We start from the raw sequence: 24,507 nt of genomic DNA, 5'->3' as shown, positions 1-24,507 counted from the left end.
TTTTAGCCACATAGTGTATTATGCTAGCTAACATCTGAGAGATTAGGAATAAAGCTGTTTTCATTCAGCTCATTTTTCCCCATGTTCCCTGTTTCCTTGGTGAAAGAGGGAACTAATTTACCAACAGTACCTACATGTGATTTAAGGCAGATATCTTTTTCTTTCTTGTACTTTTCTTGTACATTCATACCTTAAGTAAAAGTACTTCTATACTTTACCATGTGCAAAAGAATTTGAAGCTGTACTTCATCTTGGACCAGAGTATTTATTTCAATGAATACCTGCACTTTCACTTGAGTATAGAATTTAATACGGAACAGGGAACAGGGTGGCATTCTGGACACAGTTTGGAATAGCTGCATCATGCTTTGTAGCAATCATCTATCAATCTATAATAATAAAAGAGGTCCAACATTTATTATACGATGCCCAACATTTCCTTTATTTCCTCCCAAATAGTCCATTAATATGCATCCATAAACAAATTTACATTACAGAATATGAAACATCCATATTTGAGTGTAGAAATACGGTTTAGATCCATCATGAAACAATAATACATCAAATAATACAACATGAGGTCAAGAAAACTTTGGAAACAATATTATTTGTGTGATCGTAAAATAGAAGTATTCATCTATAATTCTATATTTAATATAATCAGAAAAATAAAGAAATTTGTGGTAGAGTTAAATATATGTATTGGCTTTTCATAGACATCTTAAATTTTCCAATATATACTGAAAATTTGATAACTGTACGGAATATAGTGGTGAAAATGAACCACTCTTAAAGGAATCTTTCTGGCTGAGCCAAGTGCATAGCTTTATAACCATTTACAAAATAGAGAGACAGACGTCATTAGTTATGGACAAAGTTGTATATCTTGTTACATGAACGTTAGTATTTAAGTGCCGTTGTGGTGTGTGTCATCCCTAAAACATCACAGTGTAGTTTAACGTTTCATTTATAACTAATACCCAAAACTCATAATGATTCACGTAAAGTCAACACACGCCACATTTTACCCACAAATCATTTTCAGTCTCAAAAACCGTGTAAATCAATCAGAGTGTGGACACTTGCATCACGATGAGGGAATTACTTTGTATTTCAAGCATTCTTTGTAATTTTACTAATGTAACTCACAAACAGCAAATTACATAAACACTATGGTGCATGAAATCCTTTTGCCCCTCATACATCCCGATAATGTACTCACATAGCAAATTAAATCAGGTTTACATTTACGTTTGTGATTAAAAAAAAAAAAAAAAAAAGTCACAGGTTACAGTCTGTTACGACCGAACAACAGCATGGCACAAGGCTCTTTATAAAGTAGAAAGAAAGAGCAAGCAGGTATAGCCTCTTAAGTAGTGTGTACATCAGTCATCTCACGCTGGCACAATTCTCATTAATCACTAACGAAATAAGAATAAAGAGAGTTGTGATGGAAATAGCCATCGAAAATAAACCAGCCTGCTGGTTTGGAAATTTAGTAAGACAGCACAGTATTAGCATTAGCACGTGGCTGATGACCTATGAGAGCAAGATCGGCACAGAGAGTGACAGACTGTGCTGCAAATAGATGTAGGAATCAGAAAGTGTGTGGCATGACAAGAGTTTAAAGATCATTTGGAAAATAAGTTCCCTTGATATAAATTAGGCATCCTGCACAAATGCACTTATCTAATTGTAATGTACTTTATATTTGTTCCCTGGACAAAAAATTTAGTCACATCCACCAACAGTAGTGCGTTATTGTACAACGTCAACAGATTGCACACACGGAGTTCAAAAAACTTAGGCAAATGTCAATCATTCCAGATTCATATGTCAAAGTGGTCATCTGCTGTTTTTATTCGAAAGGAAATGACATGTGACAAATTTTTTGTCTGGGGAACAAAGATGTGCCGTAAGAAGAACCATTTTTTTCATTTCCTTTACAACATTTCGCCCCATGATTCTTTAGCAATTCTTTTCACCACGATAAACTGAATAATCAAGAACATAATAATAAAGAACATTTCTATCCATCCATCGATCAAAAGGATCTTTAGAAAACCAAAAATAGTTCCATTTCTTGTACTTTTATTTCTCTGAATGTGAAGTATAATGAAGAACCTGAGAAAATGATTTTAACTGATTTTGTCACAGCTGTATGGACTTGTTTGTAGGGACTCTTAGTCAACTGAACTGTGAAATATTATAATGAAAGAGTTTGTTATTTGTCAGGAGCAATCCATGGAGCAATCTTTAATATAGAATTCCTTACACAAATGTAGGAAATATCTTGTGTTTGTCAAATTTCGCTACAGCTTGGAATCACATGTTAAAGTATTAAAGCATGAAATAATCCTTGAATCAAGCCTACATTGCACTTTTATTTGTAAAGATAAGGGAACGAAAATGTGCAAAGTTTTCTACTCTGTACGTCATCTCAGATCAACTGAGATGATTTTTCTCCATGACAAACATCATGGTTAGCTCATTCAAACTGAAAACAAAACAGTACACAGACTTTTAAAACACTAACACACACACTAACACACACACACACACACACACTAACACACACACACACTAACACACACACACACTAACACACACACACACTAACACACACACACACACACACTAACACAGACGGGGAAAAGCTCCTCTGTCTCTGGACGCACACCAGGTGCAGTGGGAGACGCGAAGGCTGTTGCCAAGTTTAGTGGCGTGATTATGAGTCATTTGCTCTGATCTAAGCCTGCAAAACAAGGCCAGTTTTTCAAGCCACATCCTCCATGTGTCCACTCACATGCATTCTATTATGCTGCACACAAGCTCACGGGTTTCTGCTCCGCAATGATAAACGCATTTCCTTACAGCACTATTGGCACGTTCTGTGTTAAAAATGGAGCAAAAATCGATAGGAGAATGACGAGGACATTCTGTGCACTGCACGGCAGTACAATTCTAATACTTGATTAACACTTGTATGCACGGCTGAATCCTGCAGCACAAACATATACAAGCGAAGAAGAGCTGGATGAGTGTGTATGCTGATGGAGATGGAGAGTATGGATATGAAGAAATCTGACCTTTAGTGGGATTCCCCAGGCCAGCTGGAGAACATATGAGTCACGAGTATGAAAGCTCTAATACCCCAACACACATACACGCGCGCACACACACACACACACACACACACACACACACACACACACACACACACACACACAACAAAAACATGTCAGAAGGCCGTAATCTATGGAGGAATGGCTAGAAGCTTGTTAACCTGAATCTGATATGTTTTGGTATGGCCAGCCATACACCTCTATGTGTCTATTCATCTTTTTGTCATATGGTTTGAAAATTCCAACTAATAGCAAAACCATATTTTATGAATACTCTGCAATGGTTCAAAACAATTTGGATGATTTTCTTCAAGTAAAATATTGCACAAAAATCACCCACAAAGGCTTCCACAGGGCATAAAAACCAGCAAATCTGTCTTTAAAGTGAAAACTTGTTTTAGCGACGCAATATTTTCGAAAAGTTATTATATCTAATGATTCGTTTAAGACCTGATAAAGACATTCCTACTACGCTGGTTATGATGCTTTTCTATACATGCTCAGTGTGTAAACTTGCAAGACAACTGATCTATCTAGCAAGAACAGTGAATTGAGTTACACCCAAGATGGTCACATGTTCCCATGTTCCTGCGCTCCTATTTCAATTTAAAGAAATTGGAAAAAAAAAAAATTGAGGCTCATAAATTCACAGGTCAAATTTCAAACAGATGAAGTCAACACAAAGCGAAAGTAACCGTTACTAGCAACAAATTATAAATACTCTTATATTCTGTCCTTTCCCCTTCAGTGAATTGGCTTTTCTGCTGGGTGAATTTTACTCAGGTTTACTCTAAGAGCTACTTTATCCGAAAAAGCAGAAAGGTGCAGTTTCAGGTGTCTTGCCTATTGCGTTAGTAATGAGTCAAAAATTTAAATATCGGTGCTAAATATAGATTTTGGCACTGAATTTACATTTCACTCTGAACACTTCCCTTACTGAATCTGGAGAAAGTGGTGTATAAAAATACTGAGAAATTTGCCAGAGACGTACACTACCTATATAATCGAAAGATATCCAAATGTTTGACTCATAATTCAGGTGTCTGTTTAAGCCAGTACACCGAAAACACAAGTTATTAATCTCATAGATCAGGATTTTAGGTTTAAATATTCAGTAAGTATGTTAAAATATTCACTGATATAATAGTGGACACACAAAAATCTGAAACCATCTGAAACTAAAGGGTTTTATGCCCTGTGGAAACCTTCAGTGGGTAATTAATGTAATATATCTTACTTTAAAAGCATGCAATCAAGAAAAAATGTTTTTAAACCACTGCTAAACATGCAGTTTTCTTTATTTAAAAAAAAAAAAAGGAATTTTCCTTTTTAAAAGGTAGTGGTTAAGTAAAGCAGAATATAAATGCTAAGACTCTGAACACGTTTTAGTGGTCTGTAACGCAGGCAAAACAAATGTTCAGAAAAACAAATCTGGAAGAAGGAAAACACAGATCGGAACCATTAAATAATATCGGAAAGGCTAACCAAATATGAATCGTATTACTACTTAAAAATCCTAAGGGCTGCCGTTTAGGCCATAAATACGATGTTTCCTAGGCCAAAGACAGTTTTTCACAGTGTGCGACTACTTCAGGTATTTCAAGTAGTTTGTTTACTTGCAAATAGGGTGTCAGTAACACATCTTTCTGATTACGTGGCTAATAATAATAATAATAATAATGATAATAATAATAGTAATAATAATAATAATAATACTAATAAAAAACCACCCACCACCGTTTGCGTATAATACAATGTAGGATTTTCGGTGTTATCATCATAGCATGTGAATAAACTGATCGGTGAAGACAATAAAAAGAATGTAAGTAGCAAAACATCTTGCTAGTGCGATGCTGGACTTCCCCTCTGTCTTCTCTGTCATCCTCACTTATTTTGGCCATCTTTCATATTTCAGGAGGAGTGTGACTGATACCACTAATGACTCTCAATCACGACAGGCTCAAACACCCCCGCTGACACCCTGCCAGAGAATGAAACAGGTGTGTTAATTATCTGTGATGTTTGCCATTCAGGATAACTGAAATAGTTAATAAGTATTCACTGGAGGCCTGACTCACCTGTTGCCCAGCTGGATGCCGCTAAGAGCAGTGGTACCATCCCGACTGACAAACAGTTGCAAATTGCTATCTGTAAGAGAGGAGAAAAAGGAAAAGTGTCTTTTATCTTTTAATGCCATGGTTTGTGATACCATTAACATTAGGGCTGTTATGAATGCAAAGAGTTGTTAGTTACGATGCAACTGGGAAATAGGATCATCTATCAAAGAAGGCTGAGCATCATCAGACAGGACGCAACGGGTTTATCTTGGAAAACTGATACTTAAACATGTGTGAGCTTTCATACACACCCTCATTGTTGCTGACATCAGCAAAGTCCTGACTCTGGACGATCTTCTCCACGATGTCATCAGCGTCGATGCGCGTGTCATCCACCCAGGTGGGGTGGTTCTCCACAGAGTCCTTCTTTCTCCTAGAACAAGAGCAGAAACTGCACTATATAAATGAAACATTATTACTACTATTATTATTATTAGTAGTAGTTTTTCATTAATACCCATCACCATCCTGTTACTGGAGAACTAGGAATATTACAAAAGTTGGGATATCAAAACACCAAAAGATGGACAGATAAATCCTTTACATAAACAAATAAATCCTTTAAATATAGTTTTTTTTAAATAAATGACCCAAGTAACACTGTATTGTTCTTCTAATTACAGATAATAAATAGAATCTTTATACAAAGAAATACAAAAAAGGAAGAATGGACAAACTAAGGATAACAAAGAAGAAGTGGAAAAAGAAGAACAAGAATAACAAAGTATATTTTAATGAGAAGAAGGATCTTAAATTAAGATAAAAATAAGATAAAAACAAGAAGATGATCAAGAAAGGGAAGAAGAAAGCACTTTCACAAAAATAAGCAACCCCCCAAAAAAAAGTAATGAACATTATATAAAAGTAAAACATGTAACCCTTTAACTCTGTGAGGATCACTACAGCATGCAGAAGCGTCTCTGCACTCGAGTCACAGGTTGTCCTTACCTAGAAGGTCGGTTAGTGAGTATGGCAGGCCTCGGGGGGCGAGGAGGCTTCTCGGGTTTCACCGGCTCTTTGTCCGGCTCTGCTGGGCTTTCAGTAGCCGTGGTGGTCCCGGCTGAAGCATTGCTGCTGCTGGTGGATGTGTTCCTCCGGTGCTGGCTCAGGTCTGTCAGGCTGGACGAGCCCGAGTGCTCTGTGCTGTAGCCTGCAGGAAGGACAGACATCACTACATTAGATTTAGAAGCTACAATTAACATATTCAAAGACAATATATGTACAAACTGTGTAAAATATATGTAAAACTGCATGAGCTGTGTGAGAATCTCACCTGAAACTTTGCTCTGTTGGCTGGCATAGCTGGAATTCCTCGAGTGGCCTGTGTGAAACACCTCTTCTGGTGAGAGGTTCTCGTCTAACATTTCTGGCAGACCTACAAACAAAACACACACACCGAGGATTCAGTGGATTCTGTTCATAATGTGTGTGTGTGTGTGTGTGTGTGTGTATACGAGGCCCTGGCTCACCTGAGCAGGGCATAGAGGTTCTGGGTTTGTGTGTGCGGCTGGAGCTGATTCCCGGGCTGATGCCTGTGGGTGGAGTCGGGTTATTGCCAGTGCCCTCTCCCTTACAGTCCAGCTGTAGAGACGGGTCCTGACCAGCGAGTGCTGTGTTTTTAGCTGTACTTGGAGGCCTGAAGAGAAATAAACACATCTGTCTGCTGTGTACTTACATATTTCTATTATTATACACCATTTACCATCCTTTTCCAATAACAGCACATCCTGGAGTATTTTATTCCTCTTATAACAGAGCAAATTACCAATGATTAATTTTTTTAATGTATTAATTTTAATGTATTAATTAAATTTTTTTTTAACCATTTATAGTTACTGAACGTTCGTGAAACAAGTTAGTTTCTGTTATGACTTGTTATAGCAGCTATAAACAATTAGTCCCTTGCCACCCTCTCTTTTTTCTCTCTCAACATTAATAAGACAAAAATTGCAACTTTTCAGGTTACTGAGAAACTGCAAAATGCAAAGTCCTCTGTTCTGAAGACTTAGTGGAAAACTTAAAAGTTACAGTTTTACCTCTGTTACAAAGCACTGACACTTTTTATAAGTCTCTTTATGAAAAAACTTCCATTTTTCTTCACTGAACAACAACACTTTAAAAAACAAAATTCATTATTAGAGATTACTATAGAAATGATAATGTATTACAACAAGCGCATTAATACAATTTATATTTATATTAATTTAATCGATAAAATTCCGACCAATCAGAATCAAGAATGCAATAGGACTGTGGCATAAATAAAATACAGCTTATGAAATCTGATGTGTTTGTTTGGGATTTGGAGTGTAACATTCAAGTAATGAGTATTGTGATAACAGTTTCTAAAAAGTTATAAGCAAAATAATCCCAGTTTTAGTAGTAATTAATAATTTATAATGGCTTCCTGTTTTTGAGTAACAACCAACATTATAATTATAATAATAACTATTATTATTATTAAATAAAAGTAGCTTGGGATCACTATTAAACAATTTAAAACAATGTGGGAGTTCTTATAGGAGCAGGTCCAATTTATTATGTTGAGAATGATTTTATAATTATACACACGATTCATGACAACTGGTCACATTCCAGCAGGTGGCAGTATAGAAGTAAACATGATGGAAATTTAAGGAAAACCATAATCATATTAGGATGTGCAATCATACAATCATAGCTGAACAATGTCCTAGTTAGATGTTTATTCCAAAGACATCTTTAAATAGACATGTTTTCTGGAAAGGTCTACTAAAGACCTTCCTAACTCCAGTCCAGGAAAAAGATGACTCACGTTTTAAAGCAAGGATCCCCGGAGAGAAGAGTCATCCCAATAGTGACCTTAAAGAAAACAACAAATACAATAAATATGATTACTTTTAATCATAACCTACCACAACAGCAGCATATTTACTGTAAAAATACTGCACGTGAAGTCCTGTCGTCAGTTCCACAACTCAATTTAGAAAATGCAGAAACATAATTGACTTAAAACACCGGTTCCTTTTTTGTACGTGCAAAATGTTCATTTCAGACAATACAGCAGACAATGAGTCAGGCTAAATAAAGGCATACGAATTCAAATTTAGCTGCGAGTGGGCTGATCGAGTCACACATTTCCCACACAGTCACCGTGTGGATGCAAATGAGTGCTGTGATTGTGGAGAAAAACTGTAGTCATGGAGATTTCCTCATATAGCTTGAAGTTAAAATAGACATGGATGTAAAAATGCCCTTTACTTAAACGCAGGCCACTGGCATCACAGCTGAACGAGTCTGGCTTTCTTCATCAGGTTTTCTCACGTACCTTCAGAATGGAGTTGTCCTGCCGAGTGTTCTTGGTGTCGTAGCCCTCCAGGATACAGCAGCGCACGGTGGAGCCTGAACCCGCAAACTCCGCCATGTTGAGGTCAGCAAAGCCCAGCTGTGTGCAAGACAGAGAAAGAGAGATGCATTAGATAAGTGGAGTAAATGGACACACCACATAAATTGTCCAGAATTATTTAAGTTGAAGTTTTCCTAAGAGAATATATCAGCCAAGATAAACAATACACGACTCCTCACGCGAGTTTTCCCATGAAGGCACTACGGTCTCAAGAAACCACTGATGGCTTTGATGGTTTAGTCTTCATTTCCAACATCTCATCTTCATACAGCTGCACTGCACCTCTGCAGTCCTACTGCGGACTATGGAAAGTGTGTTTCAAATCGGTCATCTCGGTTTAATGGGTTAAATAAAGTGTACAGGCGCAAAAAGGGGGTTGCTGTCTTGCTTTTCATATTCTCTCCTCTCAATGCCACACACCAAAGCTTTACTGGCTCTAAGGTTTGGATCAAAACCAAATGTTTATGGGATCTACGGTTTGGTTTGGAGCCTTTGCTGAACGAGCCCCATAGGAAACTTCTGTGACTGGCAGGCAATAATAGAAGATGTTTTTTTTTCTCTTAGTGAGTAAGCTTGCCCATGGTAGTGGTAGAACAAAAAATAGCTTACGCTGCAAATATTTTGGCTTCTAATGTGTACCACTGTCAGTGTTGACACAGCTACAGTATCTATGAGCAGCAGAGTTGCTAGCAAAGACATTAGCTAGCTAATTTAACTAACTGCATCTTCTAGTAGTATGGTGGCAACATCACTGCTGCAATTTATAACTGCTTTATCCTTTATTGGCCTGAAACGAGTCCAGTTTGTCAACGCAGCTTCCTAGTTAGCTATGTAAGGAACAAAACAGGACATATGTATATATTTCCAACAACAGTGCTGTTACTGGAAAATATTCAGAGATGAGGTGGTGTGATGCGGCCTAACCTGGAGTAGAGCACATCCTGTAACAGCACAGTCTGAAGTGTTAGATTCATCTTATGACCACAGCAATTTACCAACAATTGCAATTTTTCATTAATGAAGGAAAACATGTCAGACATTTTGTCTATTTATAGTTATGTTTAATGTTATGGTACAGCCACCAAACAAGTTACTTCCTGTTCTCACTTACATTATAACAGCTGTTTCCTTACCAGCCTCTGTTTTTTCTCTCTTGAAGTTAATAAGAGAAAAAGGAGCTTGTCAAGTTACTGAGAAACAGGAAAGCCTTCTTTCCTGAAGACTTTCCCATGTCGGAAAACTTAAAGGAATAGTTTTACTCCTCACTGTTACGAAGCACTCACACTGGAGACCCGTTCCATAAATGCTAATAAACATTTCCTTACTTTACCCTTTTTTTTTTTACTGGTTAATATTAAGCATCCATCATACAAGCCGGAACTACTCTCAGAGCCGTACAGATTTAGAAAATTAATCAACACCTGCTGACCAATCAGAATCGAGCATTCAGCAGCACTATGGTGTAATTTTTTTTTAATTAATAAGAGTTTTACTCACTCAGTTATAGATGTGCTTTAATGTAATTTAGCTACATTTGCAGTGTAGCGTGTAGCGTGTTTTAGTGAACAGTGTTTTTAAAGTAGGTTTCCCAGCACTGCCTTCAGTATAAACTTGAGATTATTTGATAGTAAGGTTGTTGCACACGAGCTGAGTAACTGACAAAATTTGTCTGGCAAATTCCACGACAACTTGCAACAAACAGTTCATACTGATATGATCTTTAGTTTAATATGAAGTCTGGTAGGTTTACTGTGTTGATATCAGATGATGAGGAGCTTAATGATAAAATGAAAAAATAAAAGAAAAAAAAACAAATTAATGGCTGGAAAAATATGGCTAAAACTTTTCTTTGGAAGTACAGCTCCCCTTTTTTGAAATGACTGTATTTTTTGCTCGTGATAGTGTACTTTTTTTTAGGGTGACAGGACTTTCTTGGACACCATCTCATTTTTTTTTTTTTTTTTTTTTACATCTATTAAATAAAGAAAAGACATGTTTTGGTGTACAATGTCATTTTACTGTATGAAATTCTGCTCATTGTCAGTACTCTGGCTCTGTAATTTACTGCTGTGTCTGTTCTACTTACTAATTTTCTTCATTTACTGCATGTGTGTGTACAGGAAGGAGAAGAGGAAGCCAGTGATATTATGCAACTACCGGCACTTGAAACTGGCAAGGTCATCCATCTATGATGAGTCCTATCAATCTCTCTCTCCTGCTGATAACAGCTTCTGTCAACACTCTCTCTCATATACACAATGTTCTCCAACTGTATTATCTTCTCATCTCATCTCAGTTACAGACACACACACTGACTTCACCAACAGTTCCTACTTTCCCATCTGCCTCCTGCTTGTTCCTAGCCAAGACAACTCAGTAGTGCAACGCCATATCTAATGCAAGTATCAAACTGGTGGCCTTTAAAAATGATCAGATTTCTCAAACTGCTCACCCTTGGAATTAAAAAAAAAAAAAAAAAAACAGATACCTTTCAACATATATTTTGTTGAATAATTTTTAGCAACCTTTTCGTTCACGTCTACAGTTACAACATTAACAATTTACAATTCCAAGGTCTGCATGTGGATTACATACAGGTACAACAACAAACAGCAACAAAAATGCAATTATTCATTTCAACTGTTCACACATTTTTATAGAACTGTCTTAACAGGCAAAAGCTCTAAAAAGAATCGTGTAGCTATTTTTGGAAGTAGCATATCCTGTCCATTCCCGTTTCTCTTTAAAAATGTAGCTAGGATGCTTCTTTATTCTGCAAAATATAAGCTCTGACTGTACCGGAACTGCTGCATTTTATCAATAAAACATTTAGATAACTGAAAAACTGAAGCCCACTCTCCTCTTTTAACACACAGCCTGAGTCCAGAACTAAGCTGGTTTGTTGACTGTAGCTGGGAAAAGGCCAGGTGTAGTTCCTGCACCTCTCATAGTACTTGCTGATAAGAAGCTTTGACAGAAAGCAGCTTTGAGACTTATGCACATAGTGGACTGAGCCAGCTGTCTGACCTTCTGTCTATGTGTTAGTGCGTGTCCCTAACAGTCGGTCTGTTCACGGTGCCATATTACTTTTTGTGTTGAGTTTGAAACACATCAGTTGAGTCTTCCCTCAATTATGACTTCACATTTTTAATGAATTCTGGTAGAGTGCCTTTTTCTGGCTTTCCAACTCGCAGACTCCACTGAGAACAGCCACTAGTCTTAAATATTCATAGGAAGGGGTTCATTAAGTATGGGATAAAACATAATGGGGCATTCTGTTATACAGGTTTTCAGAAAATACAGGTTTTCAGTCTAAACTAGTCCTTGGATACGAGTGGATGCTTTCCTGCCACAGAATACTACCCAAGTACGACCCGAGTGTTTTGGACCAGCTGAAATCTTCTGTTGGAGTTTTCATCACCTGAAAAATCACTCGCTGCTGCTCAGGAAGGCCCCACATGGACAGCCTGATCACCATGAGATTACTGTGGATGGTACCACATAGAAACCATAAAGATGGCTGTGGATGTTCTTCCTTGGACAGCCTTGAATGCACTCAAGTCTCCATCAGTTAACAGTTAATAACTTCAGTTCAATACAATAGACTTCAAGTTAAAACTATAATGAATTCAGAAATGACTGATTCTCATGCTCTTAAGCTCAAAAGTTCCTGTTAACACAGTTGCACTTTTTTTTGACTATATAGTATACAGTTATAGAAGAGAAATGATTTATAATCGCACTATCCGATATCACCCAGATGATGGGTTCCCTTTTGAGTCTGGCTCCTCTCAAGGTTTCTTCATGTTGTCTCAGGGAGTTTTTCCTTGCCACTGTCGCCTATAGCTTGCTCATTAGGGATAAATTTAAAATTTCTAACATAAATATCAATTTTATTACAAATAAAATTGAATTGAACTGAAGACACTGCCCTAGAAACAGATTTTCTCAGTGTTGCTGCAACTGAACAACTAAACAAGACAATTTTCACACTATAGCCTCTTTACAATACACTTAAAGATAAAATCCTCAGTTCAGATCCGCATGTACATTCTGTCTGATGCAAGATCCTTCCTCTTGACTTCCGTTTTCAGGAGCTTCCTGACTCCGAGACAGGATTTATGAGGATGTGTGTTTGGGCTTCAGACGTTTCCTATACTCTTAAAGTATCACACTTCCCATGTGACAATAAGGCCCTCAGTCAGTTAAGCAGAAACATGGAGATAAACCACAAAGAAGCGTTTCAAGCATTATCAGCATTTTGAAAAGCAGCAGGAACTGGGACACACGCTCGTTAGGCCTCGTTTCCGTCTTTCGGTGTCTCGGTCAGCCAGGGTCCAAAAGGTTTGCCCTTTCCTCCCCTCATTCTCTTGTTCTGCACGGTCAGCAGAACGTTCTGCTGTGTTGCTCTCCTACTGCATCAGCAAATGAGGAAAAAGCCAAAGTACATGGTCACTCATAAAAAAAATAACCCCCACACATCTTCCTGCAGCCGCTATGATCTATCCTTCACCTGCTGAGCTGTTGACAGCAACAGCTTAACATACTGTAACGTCCAAGAGTATTTCCATCTCTGAAACTCGTCTCAAAACAACAGCTAGTGCTCAAGTGATGTTATAAAAGAACATAGCTCAATCCTGGCTTTCTCATAACGACTCACACCTTAAAGTGCCAAAGGGTGCTTTGACAGGGTGCAATAACCAATCTATGATCCTCACATTTTGTTTTTATTTGCAGTGACCTCTACAATAACTAGGTACCTTTGTTAAATGTGATTACCTTTCTTACCAGGGTACCTTAAGTACCAAACAGCGACATGTGGGTGGAGCTAGGAATAGTGCAGAGCATTGATTTATCAAATGGAATCATTGCAAAGAAACTTGAGTCAGACAACTGCCATTTTGAAAACAAATAAACAAAAACACTTGAGCTGCATCCCAAATGGCACACTGTCATGGTAAATAGTAAAACCGGTAGCTAGTGATGTAGCTAGTGTTGGGGAGTACTTAGCTATTAGTAATAATGCTACTAGCATAACTACATTTTCAGTCGTATGGCAGAAGCGGAGGGATTTACAAAATATGCTTTCCGGCTTTCCTTCAATAACAAGCTACGTTTTTCACAGAGTAGTGATGTAGTGTGACAAAATGCTACACCACCTATTCCCTTTTTATATCAAACAAGTGTAGTTAGCTGCTATTTCTTAGTAGCTTGCAGTATAGCCAGCTACCTTATTAAAAGAACAGCAGCTGGGGTTTTTTTTTTTTTTTAACTGCACATTAAAGAATAGCAATCTTTAGCTTTAGTGTGTGATAATCTCGACTAATGCAAAATCTGGAAAGTTCTGTTTGATTCCTGCTTTATTACTCTTCATACTCAACCAAATTTGATTCTGTTTGTGCAAGCTGAGTGGGAAAGAGGTCACAACTCACCAAACACCACCTCAACAAAGGGTCACATAGTTCTGTATTTGGATTAATAACTGTATTGGTCATACCACACTGTCCAGGGGAAAAGTGCTCCAGAAGGATACGATAAGGTTAAAGAAGACACTGACTCATTAAGGTAGCCAGCCAAGTAGTAAACAATTTATCGAGGTGACCTGAATCATATGACGAGTCAAACATGTGAAACATGTGATACTGGTTTACAGGGAACAAGGGTGCAGAAACTGTGTGTTAAGCTAACCAGGGAGCCAACAAACACAGTCTTAGTAGTTATGAAATGTGATGACAGGTTTGGCTTCTGTTGTATAAATCGCTGAGAATGTGACGACGGAAACTGCATATTCATATACATTCATAGATCCTGGCATCTGGATCTATGAATGTATATGAATATGCTGGAGCAGAAATGTTACTAGATTGTTTTTAACGGTTCTTTAGTTTTCTAAAAGGGTTATTTTTAATCATTTAAAATGAAATATGCAAGGATATTCATAAGAATGCTTACAGAACAATTGGTCTAATCTCTCTGAAATCCCTAAATCAGAACCAAATTCTAGAAAAATGCCCAGAATAATACCCGGATAATATTTTAAGCTGGGAAAAAAGGTTATACTCTTGGTCTGAGGATTTCCAGTTACAAATATAGCAACCAGTCTATCTGGATTGAAAGTTCTTTGTACAGAATCATCTCTTGAAAAAGACATTCATGGCTATGCAAGTGGCTGTATTGCTTCAAAAATACTTTTTGGGAAATTATATAGCGTTTTGGTACAAAAATAAACAAGTACGCGCACACAAGAACACCCGCGCTAGAAATTCCAGGGAGGACCTTCATTCCAAACACAAGTTAAGACCTGACACAGACACACACACACACACACACACACACACACACACACACAGAGCATTATGCACCCTATAATCCCTTAAATAACACCTACCAGAACTTTCTATTTCTGCCTATGAACCAACAATCTGCATACTTCTTTTATCCTTGTAATTTACACAATGGCCTGAGCATCGCATTCGTTCAAGACATTAGAACACATTCTCATTTGTTTAAGTGTGTGTGTGTGTATGTGTGTGTGTACACATTACTCCAGTGGAATTTATGTGACTGTATGAGACAGTGTTACAAAAAAAAATATTTTAACTGTGATTGCAATGTTTGGCCTCCTCGTTTAATTAAACAAAACTGACTGCAAAGTTGACAAGCTTAGCTAAAGTTAGTAAATCATCTAATGTATTTTTTATGGTCCATTCAATCACAATCCCTCTGTTCATATATTTAACAGTCTGACCAATCACAAAGTGCACTCTATCACTCTATATTTCCGATGATCTCTGCTTTCTAAACACAGAGAGTCTGCAAATGAAGGCAAGACTCAAAATCAAAAGACACAATTGTTTAGACCTACAATAGCACAATATGAGGACAGCTGTTTGCTTGCTGCGATGTTTGCTTGCTTACGTATTAATTACAATAATAATTACGTATTAATATTTATTGTGTTTATGTTTGTATTTATTTGTATTATTCTATTGCTTAGTTAATAATTTTTCAGATTTAAAATATGCAGCTAACTATTCCATTTAACTATTGCAATAAATACACACCTATTGTTATACAATATAAAATAAGCAATTGTTTTGTAGATTTAAAATGCGTAAAGTGCAGTTAGACTATTTTACTGAATAATAAATTGAAAAATAAATTAAATGCTGAGCAAAATAATTATGATTACCAAATTACTGCACAATCTTAGAAAGAGAGAATGTCAAAAATGTCGTACCTTTGAGAAAGACTTTCCGCCCTTCAGTTCCTGTACAGTAAAAAAAAAAAAAAAAAAAAAGAGAGACAGACAGACAGACAGAGAAGTGAGAGATAGAATGTGTTATGTAATTGTCAGCTGTTGCCATGGTGATGGGTAGTGAGGACACAAAGTTCATGCGTAAAGCAAAAGAAAAAGACTCTTGTGACACATTACACAGTAACTGCCACATGCCACATCATTTATACCAGCGAGGAGAATGCAGTACTAGTCTATAGTGTGCACTCATTAAAATCTAACATGGCACTTAGATACATTACATTTAAATTACCAAACATATGACAGGATAAAAGGTTAACGCACCTTTCGCACAGACACTCGGCAGATGCAGGGGTCCAGCACCCCCGTCGTAGGATTAGCACTCATCTTGCACACGAAGGAGAACTTCTTTCGCCAGCGAACACAGTTCTCCTGCACCTCTTGCCTGTGAAAGGACAGAACACGAGAGATAGAGAGAGAGAGAGAGAGAGAGAGAGAGAGAGGATGAATGAGAATCATCACCATCTTCACCACATGCTTATAAAAACCTCAAAGCCAGCTAGCTTATTAAAGCAGCTTGACATGTTACAATTGCAAAGTAGCTTCCTCAGCCTTGGATGTAACCTAACTAGCTGGATTTTTTTTTTCTGTACATTAAACAACAATCTTTGGTTTTAGTGTGTGATAACAATCCCAACTAACGCAAAATCTGGAAAGTTCTGTTTGATCCCTGCTTTATTACTCTTGTGAGTTGAGTGAGAAAGAGGTCACCACTCACCAAACACCACCTCAACAAAGGGTCACATAGTTCTGTATTTGGATTAATAACTGTATTGGTCATACCACACTGTCCAGGGGAAAAGTGCTCCAGAAGGATACGATAGAGTAAAAGAAGACACCGACTCATTAAGGCAGCCAGCCAGGTAGTAAACAATTTACCGAGGTGACCTGAATCATATGACGAGTCAAACATGTGATACTGTTTACAGCCAAGAAAAAAAAAAAAAAAAAACCTTTAGCACACAAAGAAAGAGCTACTTGCATACTTCAGATCAAGTGTTATATTTAATTCTATCTATTAATTTCACCTGATTATTTTTCACCTGGTGTTTATTTTTACAACAGCATGGCTCTGTATTTTATTTAGCTACAAGGCAAAGCTGTTCCTTTCCTACTTTCCAAAAGAGAGAGGAAAGACAGGCTGGTGAAGGAACGACTGTTTATAGCAGCTATAACATAATATCAGGAACTAACTGTTTTGCAAATGTTCTACAACATTAAATATAACTACAAATGGATAAAATGTCCAACATGTTGTTCTTTAATAAATCAAAATATAGTTCTATAAAAGTAACCATAAACAGATAAAAAGTACATGTCATTCTTTAATGAATAAATTTGTAGTGTTGTCAAATTGCTGTGGTATAAGAGGAATAAAACACCCTTGTAGAAAAATAACGCATCACACCACCCTGTCACTGATTATTTTCCTATAGCTGCATGCCCTGACGTGTTGAATCTCAGAAACGAACACTACACGTCTGCAGCAGCAACAAAAAAACGGAATAAACAGTGACATCAGCAGCAGATTCAACATACTTCAGCTGTCTCGAATTGCAATACTATCTCAAATGACATACTCATGTAATTACTTTCACCGTGATTTCCTTACAAAATGTTGTTTGAATTTAACAAACCTCTCACCTAAAAGTCTACATCCTACACTCTAATCTCCTTGATCTTCTAGATTAGTCTGAAGCAAAGTAGATCACAGTAACTGATTTAAGATCCAGCTGAAATGTTTGAAGAGAAAATAAAAATAACATTTTGAAAAGAAGCTCAGAGAGTATGACGAGTCCATGCTGCTCCAAAGCGGCAAATATGCATCCCAGGATAGGTTTTTGGCTGACCTAGCCTCTAGCGGATACGGCTTTTAATCCACCAGATGCACAAACTGTGCACATAATATATAACACTGGTCAAATGACTTCCAAGAAAGAACACACTGCTGGATCTACAGCGCTCGCTCACTGCTGGCACGTCTGCTGAACAAACAGCAGCACTCATATTTGCTAGTGAAGACTTCCACTGAACACTGCAGGCTGCTTTCCACAATAGTACCAGAGTTTAGAAAAGACTCTTAAACACTTTGGACAGTAAAAGGATTAACTAGAATCGCTAAAAGTCTGAGTCTTAGTATCAGGGAAATAAAAAAACATTTAAAATATTTAAACAAAAAATCAGTTATTATTTAATAATTAATTAATAAAACACATGCAACACTTTTAGTGTTTAAAAAGTGTTTAAAAATATTCTAGCAATTTCCTTAACCAGATTCTTAAATACTGCTCCAGTGAAAAACATTGTGTACAAAAGTATTGTGCTGTGAACCTGCTTGATAAACTTGATAAACTCGAGCGAAATTTGGCATTCGCAGTTACGTTTAATTTTAATAAATACTTTTAACTAATACTTTTTAACTGGTGTAACAGATTCAGGAGTAGACAACTAATAAAAATTCGTTAGCATATCGAGCAAGTAAAAGCTCCAATGTGTTGCCCAGATATCTAACTGACTCTAAACAGTGGTAGCTAAAGTAATATAATAACATATGGCAAGCTAGCTTATTACTGAGGTGCATTAATAAAGACAAAAATGAAATAAATGCATTTCTGATAATTATCCTTCTGAAAAGTTTGTAATGTAGTACATCACATTTACAAGTATACACAAGTCATTGGCCAACATTTCTGTGATGTTCTCACACTGCACTTAAATTATATTTTATGTCGGCATGTTTAAGTGCAAAGTGACTGCAGACAGTGGGATTTGGAACAAGTACACCATGCTACAGTTATAACCTCGAGGTACGTCACATCATGTCACGTCACCATACAATGAAGTGCATTATGTTTAAACATAGAAACACACCAAATAAAAACTGTTTTAAGAAAGTCAAAGAGTATGCTTTCTTTCTGCTTGAACCCACATATGAATAAAACAAATATCCCTGGCTTGAAATGACGCAAAATGCATTTATGATACTAAGAATATCCCGCCGCTGGACTGTCCTCCAGATCAAAATGTTCTCTCTGATGCTTCAATCACGTCTAATGCCAGTGTAAATACAGGCTTTCAAGGCTCACTAAAGGGATGAAAACGACATCATCCATTACTCTAATCTTTTATTCTCTCTTCCTCTCCATCCTCCCCTCACTGCAGTGCTTAATGATGAATGTAGGTCAGCATGTCCTTTACTTCCCGTTTCATTCCCACACATCTCTCTGTCTCTCTTTGCTCCCACTATCACCATGATTCGCAGTATTTAGTCTGTGTTCTTACATTTCCTACTAATTCTCTCCCCAATTTATCCCTCAAAACATTTTAGAGCACCAACTTATCTGTAAACCAAATCTGTAAGAAGATCCTAGACTTGCTAGAACTTCCCTAAGAAAATGCATTTGCAAGTCATTAAAGTGTACATGTTGTGTAAATTACACTAGGAGGCTCATGCAACAGCCTGTCCCTTGTCCCTCTTTTGAAAACCCGAAGCCACTCTTCGTTCCAGTGGGCATCATGCCATGGCATCTGCCACTGTTATCTGCTAGTATGCCAGACTATCTTGACAGTCAACCGAGCGCACATAACCCTGACCAACGCTGGTCCTAAGCCATACCACACACTTAGTCATGAAGCATGAGAAGAACCAGACACTGAGATTCCAGACCAGACAATTAACACCTCATTCCTGCTTTTAATGATACAGTTTAAGCCTGTGAGTAAGCTTTTAAAAAAAAAAAAAAAAAAAAAAAAAATCCAGAAAAAACAAACAAACAAAAAAAAAAACATTTGGTAAGGGGCCGTTCTGCGGGCGTAAATACTTTGTTGATGATGGGGGTCGAGGGAGAATGGCCAGACTGGTTCTAGCTGACAGGAAGTCTACAGTAACTCAATTAACTACTCTTTACAAGTGTTGTGAGCAGAAAAGCATCTCGGAATAAACAACACACCAAACATCGAGGTGGATGTGCTGCAACAGCAAAAGACCACATCAGGTTCCACTTCTGTCAGCCAAGAACAGGAATCTGAGGCTTCAGTGGGCACAGGCTCACGCAAACAGGTGATGTTTTTGGGATCTGTGATTAATTTCATACAATAATATTAATTAAAAAACATAAATGCTGGCAGTGACATCCCTCATGATCTCTTTGAGGCAAAAAAAACAGAAAAAAAACAGAATTCAAAAATGAATAACAAGTGTATCCAGCAACAAGAAACAATCCAAAACATTAGTCAAAATCAACAAAATATATTTTGAAAAGCTTTCCTTTCTTCATTTTGTCCTACGTTATGCAAACTTTTGCAGCTGGCTATAATACATCATTATTTCGGCAGCATGTACTGCAGATGTACCACTTCTCCTTGCACTCGCACCACATATTTTAAATTCCCGCTACTGAATTGATTAATTTGAATAGTTACATTTAGCACTGGCCAAACGTGTTTTTCCTCCCTCACGCAATCATAGACAACAACGACATTTATAAAGTAGTTAAACACACATACACGATGAATTTCAGGAGGAATTAGAGGACTAATGATGCTCACCTGAACCTGAACCTCACTGTCTAACCCGTGTGTATGGTTCTCACTCCAGCTGTGCAGTGAGCGACTGCCGTGATGAAACACATACCTAATCAGTCGCACATTCTTTTTACGTTATTCTTTTGACACGTTCAGTCTTAGGCCAACATTTATTAGGAGGCCACCTGGTGGCTGTGGAGCCTTAAACAGCTGCTTATTACGTTTATTGGGCAGAGCCAAGTCTGAAAGCATCCATTATCTTTGATTACTGATTACTGGAAGCACATCTTTTCCACGAGAAAACTTTATAAAATGCTTCATAAATGTTTTCAGTGCGAGCTGGCCTGGTTTCTGGTTTCTGATTCTTGTCCCCCTTTACTGTAAGTTGACGAATACGATTTAATGAGCTTTAGTTTTATAGACCCACCAACATAGCATTAAGCAAGACACCTGGCACAAACCTCCACCTGTGATCTTAAAACTCAAAGGCAGTCACACTGACATGCCAAAAAAAAAAAAAAGTTTTTTCTTTTCTCTTCCTGTCAGGAAGTAGCAAAGACCCACCTGCTTTCTTTATAGCACAGAGCTCACAGGCACATCTGTAACGAGTAATCGGCTTTACTGATGCTCTCTATAGCAGAGTAATATCAGAACGCTGCACTGTTTGATCCTCGCTGTGGGTGGAATCAACACAATCTGAGGATGATGGGAAAAGGAAGTGCAAGGAAATGAAGCGGGGGTTCAGCAGTGGAGTGGAAAGGATGAGGCCTAGATTTTGTTTACGGCAAGCTGAAATAAGGGAAAAGTCTCCGGCATGCTAACACGTTTGTGCATGTGAAAATAGCACAAAGAAAACTTGAAAATTCCAATTGGACTTTCAATCAGGACCCATAGTTTATGCATGTTGTTCTGTTTTAAATGTTTTGTTAATATTCCATTAATTGCATTGTTTTATTAATTAAAAAAAATTTTAACTGCTTTATCAGATAATGCACAATGGCCTGTATTATTTACCTAACTGAAATTTAAACGTTCATTGTTTATGCAATACTAATAAGCTCCCCAGAAAAAAAAAGGTTGCATTGGTCATTTCTTTTCTACTACTTGGTTATGCCTCTCTCTTCCTAAATAACTGCACCAGTGCTGTCAGATCAGGATTCCATCAGCCTCTTGAAAAGGTTCCTGTCAGTTTTAGCCTACACTTCCACTGCTTAGTGCAATTCAGCTAGAGGTTGTGGCCTATTTTGCAGTTCCAAATCATCCTTCGTCAGTGGATGTTCGTGGAGGTCCACTTCTCAGTTGGTCTGCAACACTTCCAGTCTTTTTGAATTTGTTTATAAGTTTGGCAACACTGTCGATGTGCTTGCCATGTTTCCTTGTAAAGTTCATCGCAACCTTGCAACAGCTTCCCGATCCAACCACAAGAATAATTTCAATACGTTCTTCTTTTGTCACAGGCATTCTTAAAGGCTATCTAAAAAAAAATATAACATAAACTAAGTATGAACAATTTTGGAAGACATTTTGTTAGAAAGTGTTAATTTCCCCAGTGTATGGAGATTTCTGGGACACCCTGTAGTTTTCTATTGGACTGAACATGGTGCACCCTGTACCCTCCATTCAGGAACATGGGTGTGTCGGTGTTGTGTTCTGCTACACAAAAGACAACCTCAGAGTCTGGATAAGTGACCAACTGCTTTTATGGTAAGTTGACATCGTAAAATAAGATTTAAAGTCCAAAATTGCACAGTTTAAAGTCCAACCTGATCCCATGCAAGAGTGGCATGAATTGTAATGATTAAGAGCAATTTAACTAGACCTCATGCAACCTAACCCCCAACGGGTTCATGTTTAGTCTTACAAGTGTGCAATCGTGAGAATGTCCTGCCCTTACAAAACTACATGAATGTAGAAAGGGGTGAATAAACGTTCATTAGACTGAAACCGACAATATATAAAAAAAAAAAAAAAGAATTCTGAGCAAGTATTGCTCAGAGTATTTTGCCCTGAAATTCGTTCCATGTGTGGGCCTCGGCAGTGTGGAAGTCCCTGAAGAGAATCAGACAGCACAAATGCGCAGACATAACAAGCCTCCAGCTTTGAACACGAAAACAAATATGCTACGTAGAACTATAAACCTACAGTTACTTCACAAAGCAATTTGATTTAAATTTTTACTTTTGATTCAAGATGCTGATACAAAAAAGGACTAAAATTATTCCTAACCCCCGTCAATTATCATTCATACACCCTGACCCTACATTAGGATTGTTTCCGGCAGGGTCAAATGGGCTAGCAAGGCTAACCTCCCCTCCTTGTCTTTCAAAGATAAAACATCAATATAAGGCTTTGTTTTTGGCATGAACATCAGAATAGTCTGTTGTAACAAATATCTTGAAGCAGACTATTTTGGATTTATTTATGTGGAACCAAGTACAACAGCACCTCCAATGTTTGTACAAGAAAAAACACAGTGAATGGTATGAAGAAGTAAGGCTGGGGCTCATTTCTTTCTAGCCCAGACTGTAGATTCATGTAGCCTATCAGTGACAGTCACGTCAGGTAATTACTCAAAGAGACACACTCCCTAGTATTTGAGATTCAATTTGTTTCTGAGCAACTTTATAGCACTGCTATGAGTTTTAATTACATTGTCCTTGGCCAGACAATAATTACCAACCTTGTAACACTTTGACTCATATGGACTTTCTCACATTTTCATGACTAAAATGGTGTCTCATATACAACATATAGGTGTAATAAACTCAGTCTAACAGAAGATTCAGGAGCCACTAACTTACTGGGACAAGAGCACACATTAAGAAATATCTAATCTTCCACACACACAAAAAAAATACAACAGTGTCATTACATTTATAGTCATAACTAATTTGTATGTAACTGACCTTCAAACTGACCTTTTTTTAAATCACAAAACATTATCCCAATTTAATTTTGTCCTTCAAGAGTCAAAATTCCATCATACTCACTGCAGAAGTATATTCAGTAACATAAGTGAAAATTACACATAAACCTACACCTCAGGTGGACAAATCAGTAGCCCAGGCATCGGGGACAAGATAATATGTACAAGCTTTCTTTTTAAATTCATAATTGCCCAGCGGACAAGTAGGTTTGCCATCATTCAAAATCCAGAGAAAGAAAATACCCTACTTGCTATGACTTTGACAAAACAAAACTGCTAGGTGGATTAAATAGCATGCACAGACAACAGACAATCCTTTCAGAATCAGGAACAGGTAGGTATGCGGAAACACTGACAAAGCTAAGCAGAATGAGTGTAAAGCTGTCATATACAAAGCTACCTGTTAGATCACCTTGTTGTTAGACAGAAAAAAAGACACCTTTTATGTGAAATGTGTAGAGAAAACATCACAGCTCACAGATAAATGTTTGCCAAGGACTTGCTGACTTTATTCTGAGGGCACAAACCTGATATGCTATGGATGGATTTATCATTTGTCCACCCTTGCTACACAACATAATTTTCTACTATTATATCAGAAGCCATACCCGGACGGGATTAAATTCACATTTAATCCAGGGGTAGTCCTAAATCCTTGGGTATTTTCCTATTTTACAGGTGCCCCTCTGTGACTTTATTCCACCCGGATTGGCCATGTGGTGTTTTTCTCAGGCGTCCTCTGAGAAAATTACAGGCCGAAATATCTACTGTTTTTCACCAAATTCAGAAGTCGCCTGATAATTTTAGTCCTGTCCGGGTGCACATTCAGATTTTCTATGCAGTCGGCTGCAGATTTTCAGATGCAGATTTTCTATGCCTCACAGGGGGAAAGACAGTAAACACTCCCAGAGTTGCGAAATTAAAAATAGATGCTTCTTGAATACTTTGTGATTATTGTTTTATTGTATTTTCAAAATCAAAAATTTTATTGTATTTTCAAATTCGCCCAAACTAAAATAAGATTCAGCATCTGTTCTCTACTCCAGTGCCTCTTCGATTGCTTGGATACCATGCTCACGATCATATGACCACATGACGCAAAGATCCGTGTT

The 24,507-nt window shown here is 37.5% G+C and overlaps 1 protein-coding gene across 2 annotated transcripts in view; it reads right to left on the bottom strand.

Moving 5' to 3' along the window:
• Positions 1 to 414: 414 nt before the first annotated feature.
• The window catches only part of eeig1b (estrogen-induced osteoclastogenesis regulator 1b), a 49,437-nt gene continuing 25,344 nt past the window's right edge, over positions 415 to 24,507 (bottom strand). For both annotated transcript variants that reach the window (XM_026921584.3, XM_026921585.3), the window contains exons 4-13: positions 16,210 to 16,330; positions 15,868 to 15,897; positions 8,550 to 8,666; positions 8,037 to 8,083; positions 6,712 to 6,878; positions 6,516 to 6,617; positions 6,191 to 6,392; positions 5,494 to 5,615; positions 5,204 to 5,273; positions 415 to 5,106 (exon numbers count right to left, since the gene is read on the bottom strand). In XM_026921584.3, coding sequence (XP_026777385.1) covers positions 5,061 to 5,106; positions 5,204 to 5,273; positions 5,494 to 5,615; positions 6,191 to 6,392; positions 6,516 to 6,617; positions 6,712 to 6,878; positions 8,037 to 8,083; positions 8,550 to 8,666; positions 15,868 to 15,897; positions 16,210 to 16,330 — 1,024 coding nt within the window. In that variant the 3' untranslated portion in view covers positions 415 to 5,060. The remainder of the gene's footprint in view (positions 5,107 to 5,203; positions 5,274 to 5,493; positions 5,616 to 6,190; positions 6,393 to 6,515; positions 6,618 to 6,711; positions 6,879 to 8,036; positions 8,084 to 8,549; positions 8,667 to 15,867; positions 15,898 to 16,209; positions 16,331 to 24,507) is intronic.

Source organism: Pangasianodon hypophthalmus, chromosome 27 (assembly GCF_027358585.1).
Source record: "Pangasianodon hypophthalmus isolate fPanHyp1 chromosome 27, fPanHyp1.pri, whole genome shotgun sequence".
NCBI classification, from domain to species: domain Eukaryota; kingdom Metazoa; phylum Chordata; class Actinopteri; order Siluriformes; family Pangasiidae; genus Pangasianodon; species Pangasianodon hypophthalmus.
Note: the sequence above shows the minus strand (reverse complement) of the source record. Positions and strands in the feature narration are given on the sequence as shown.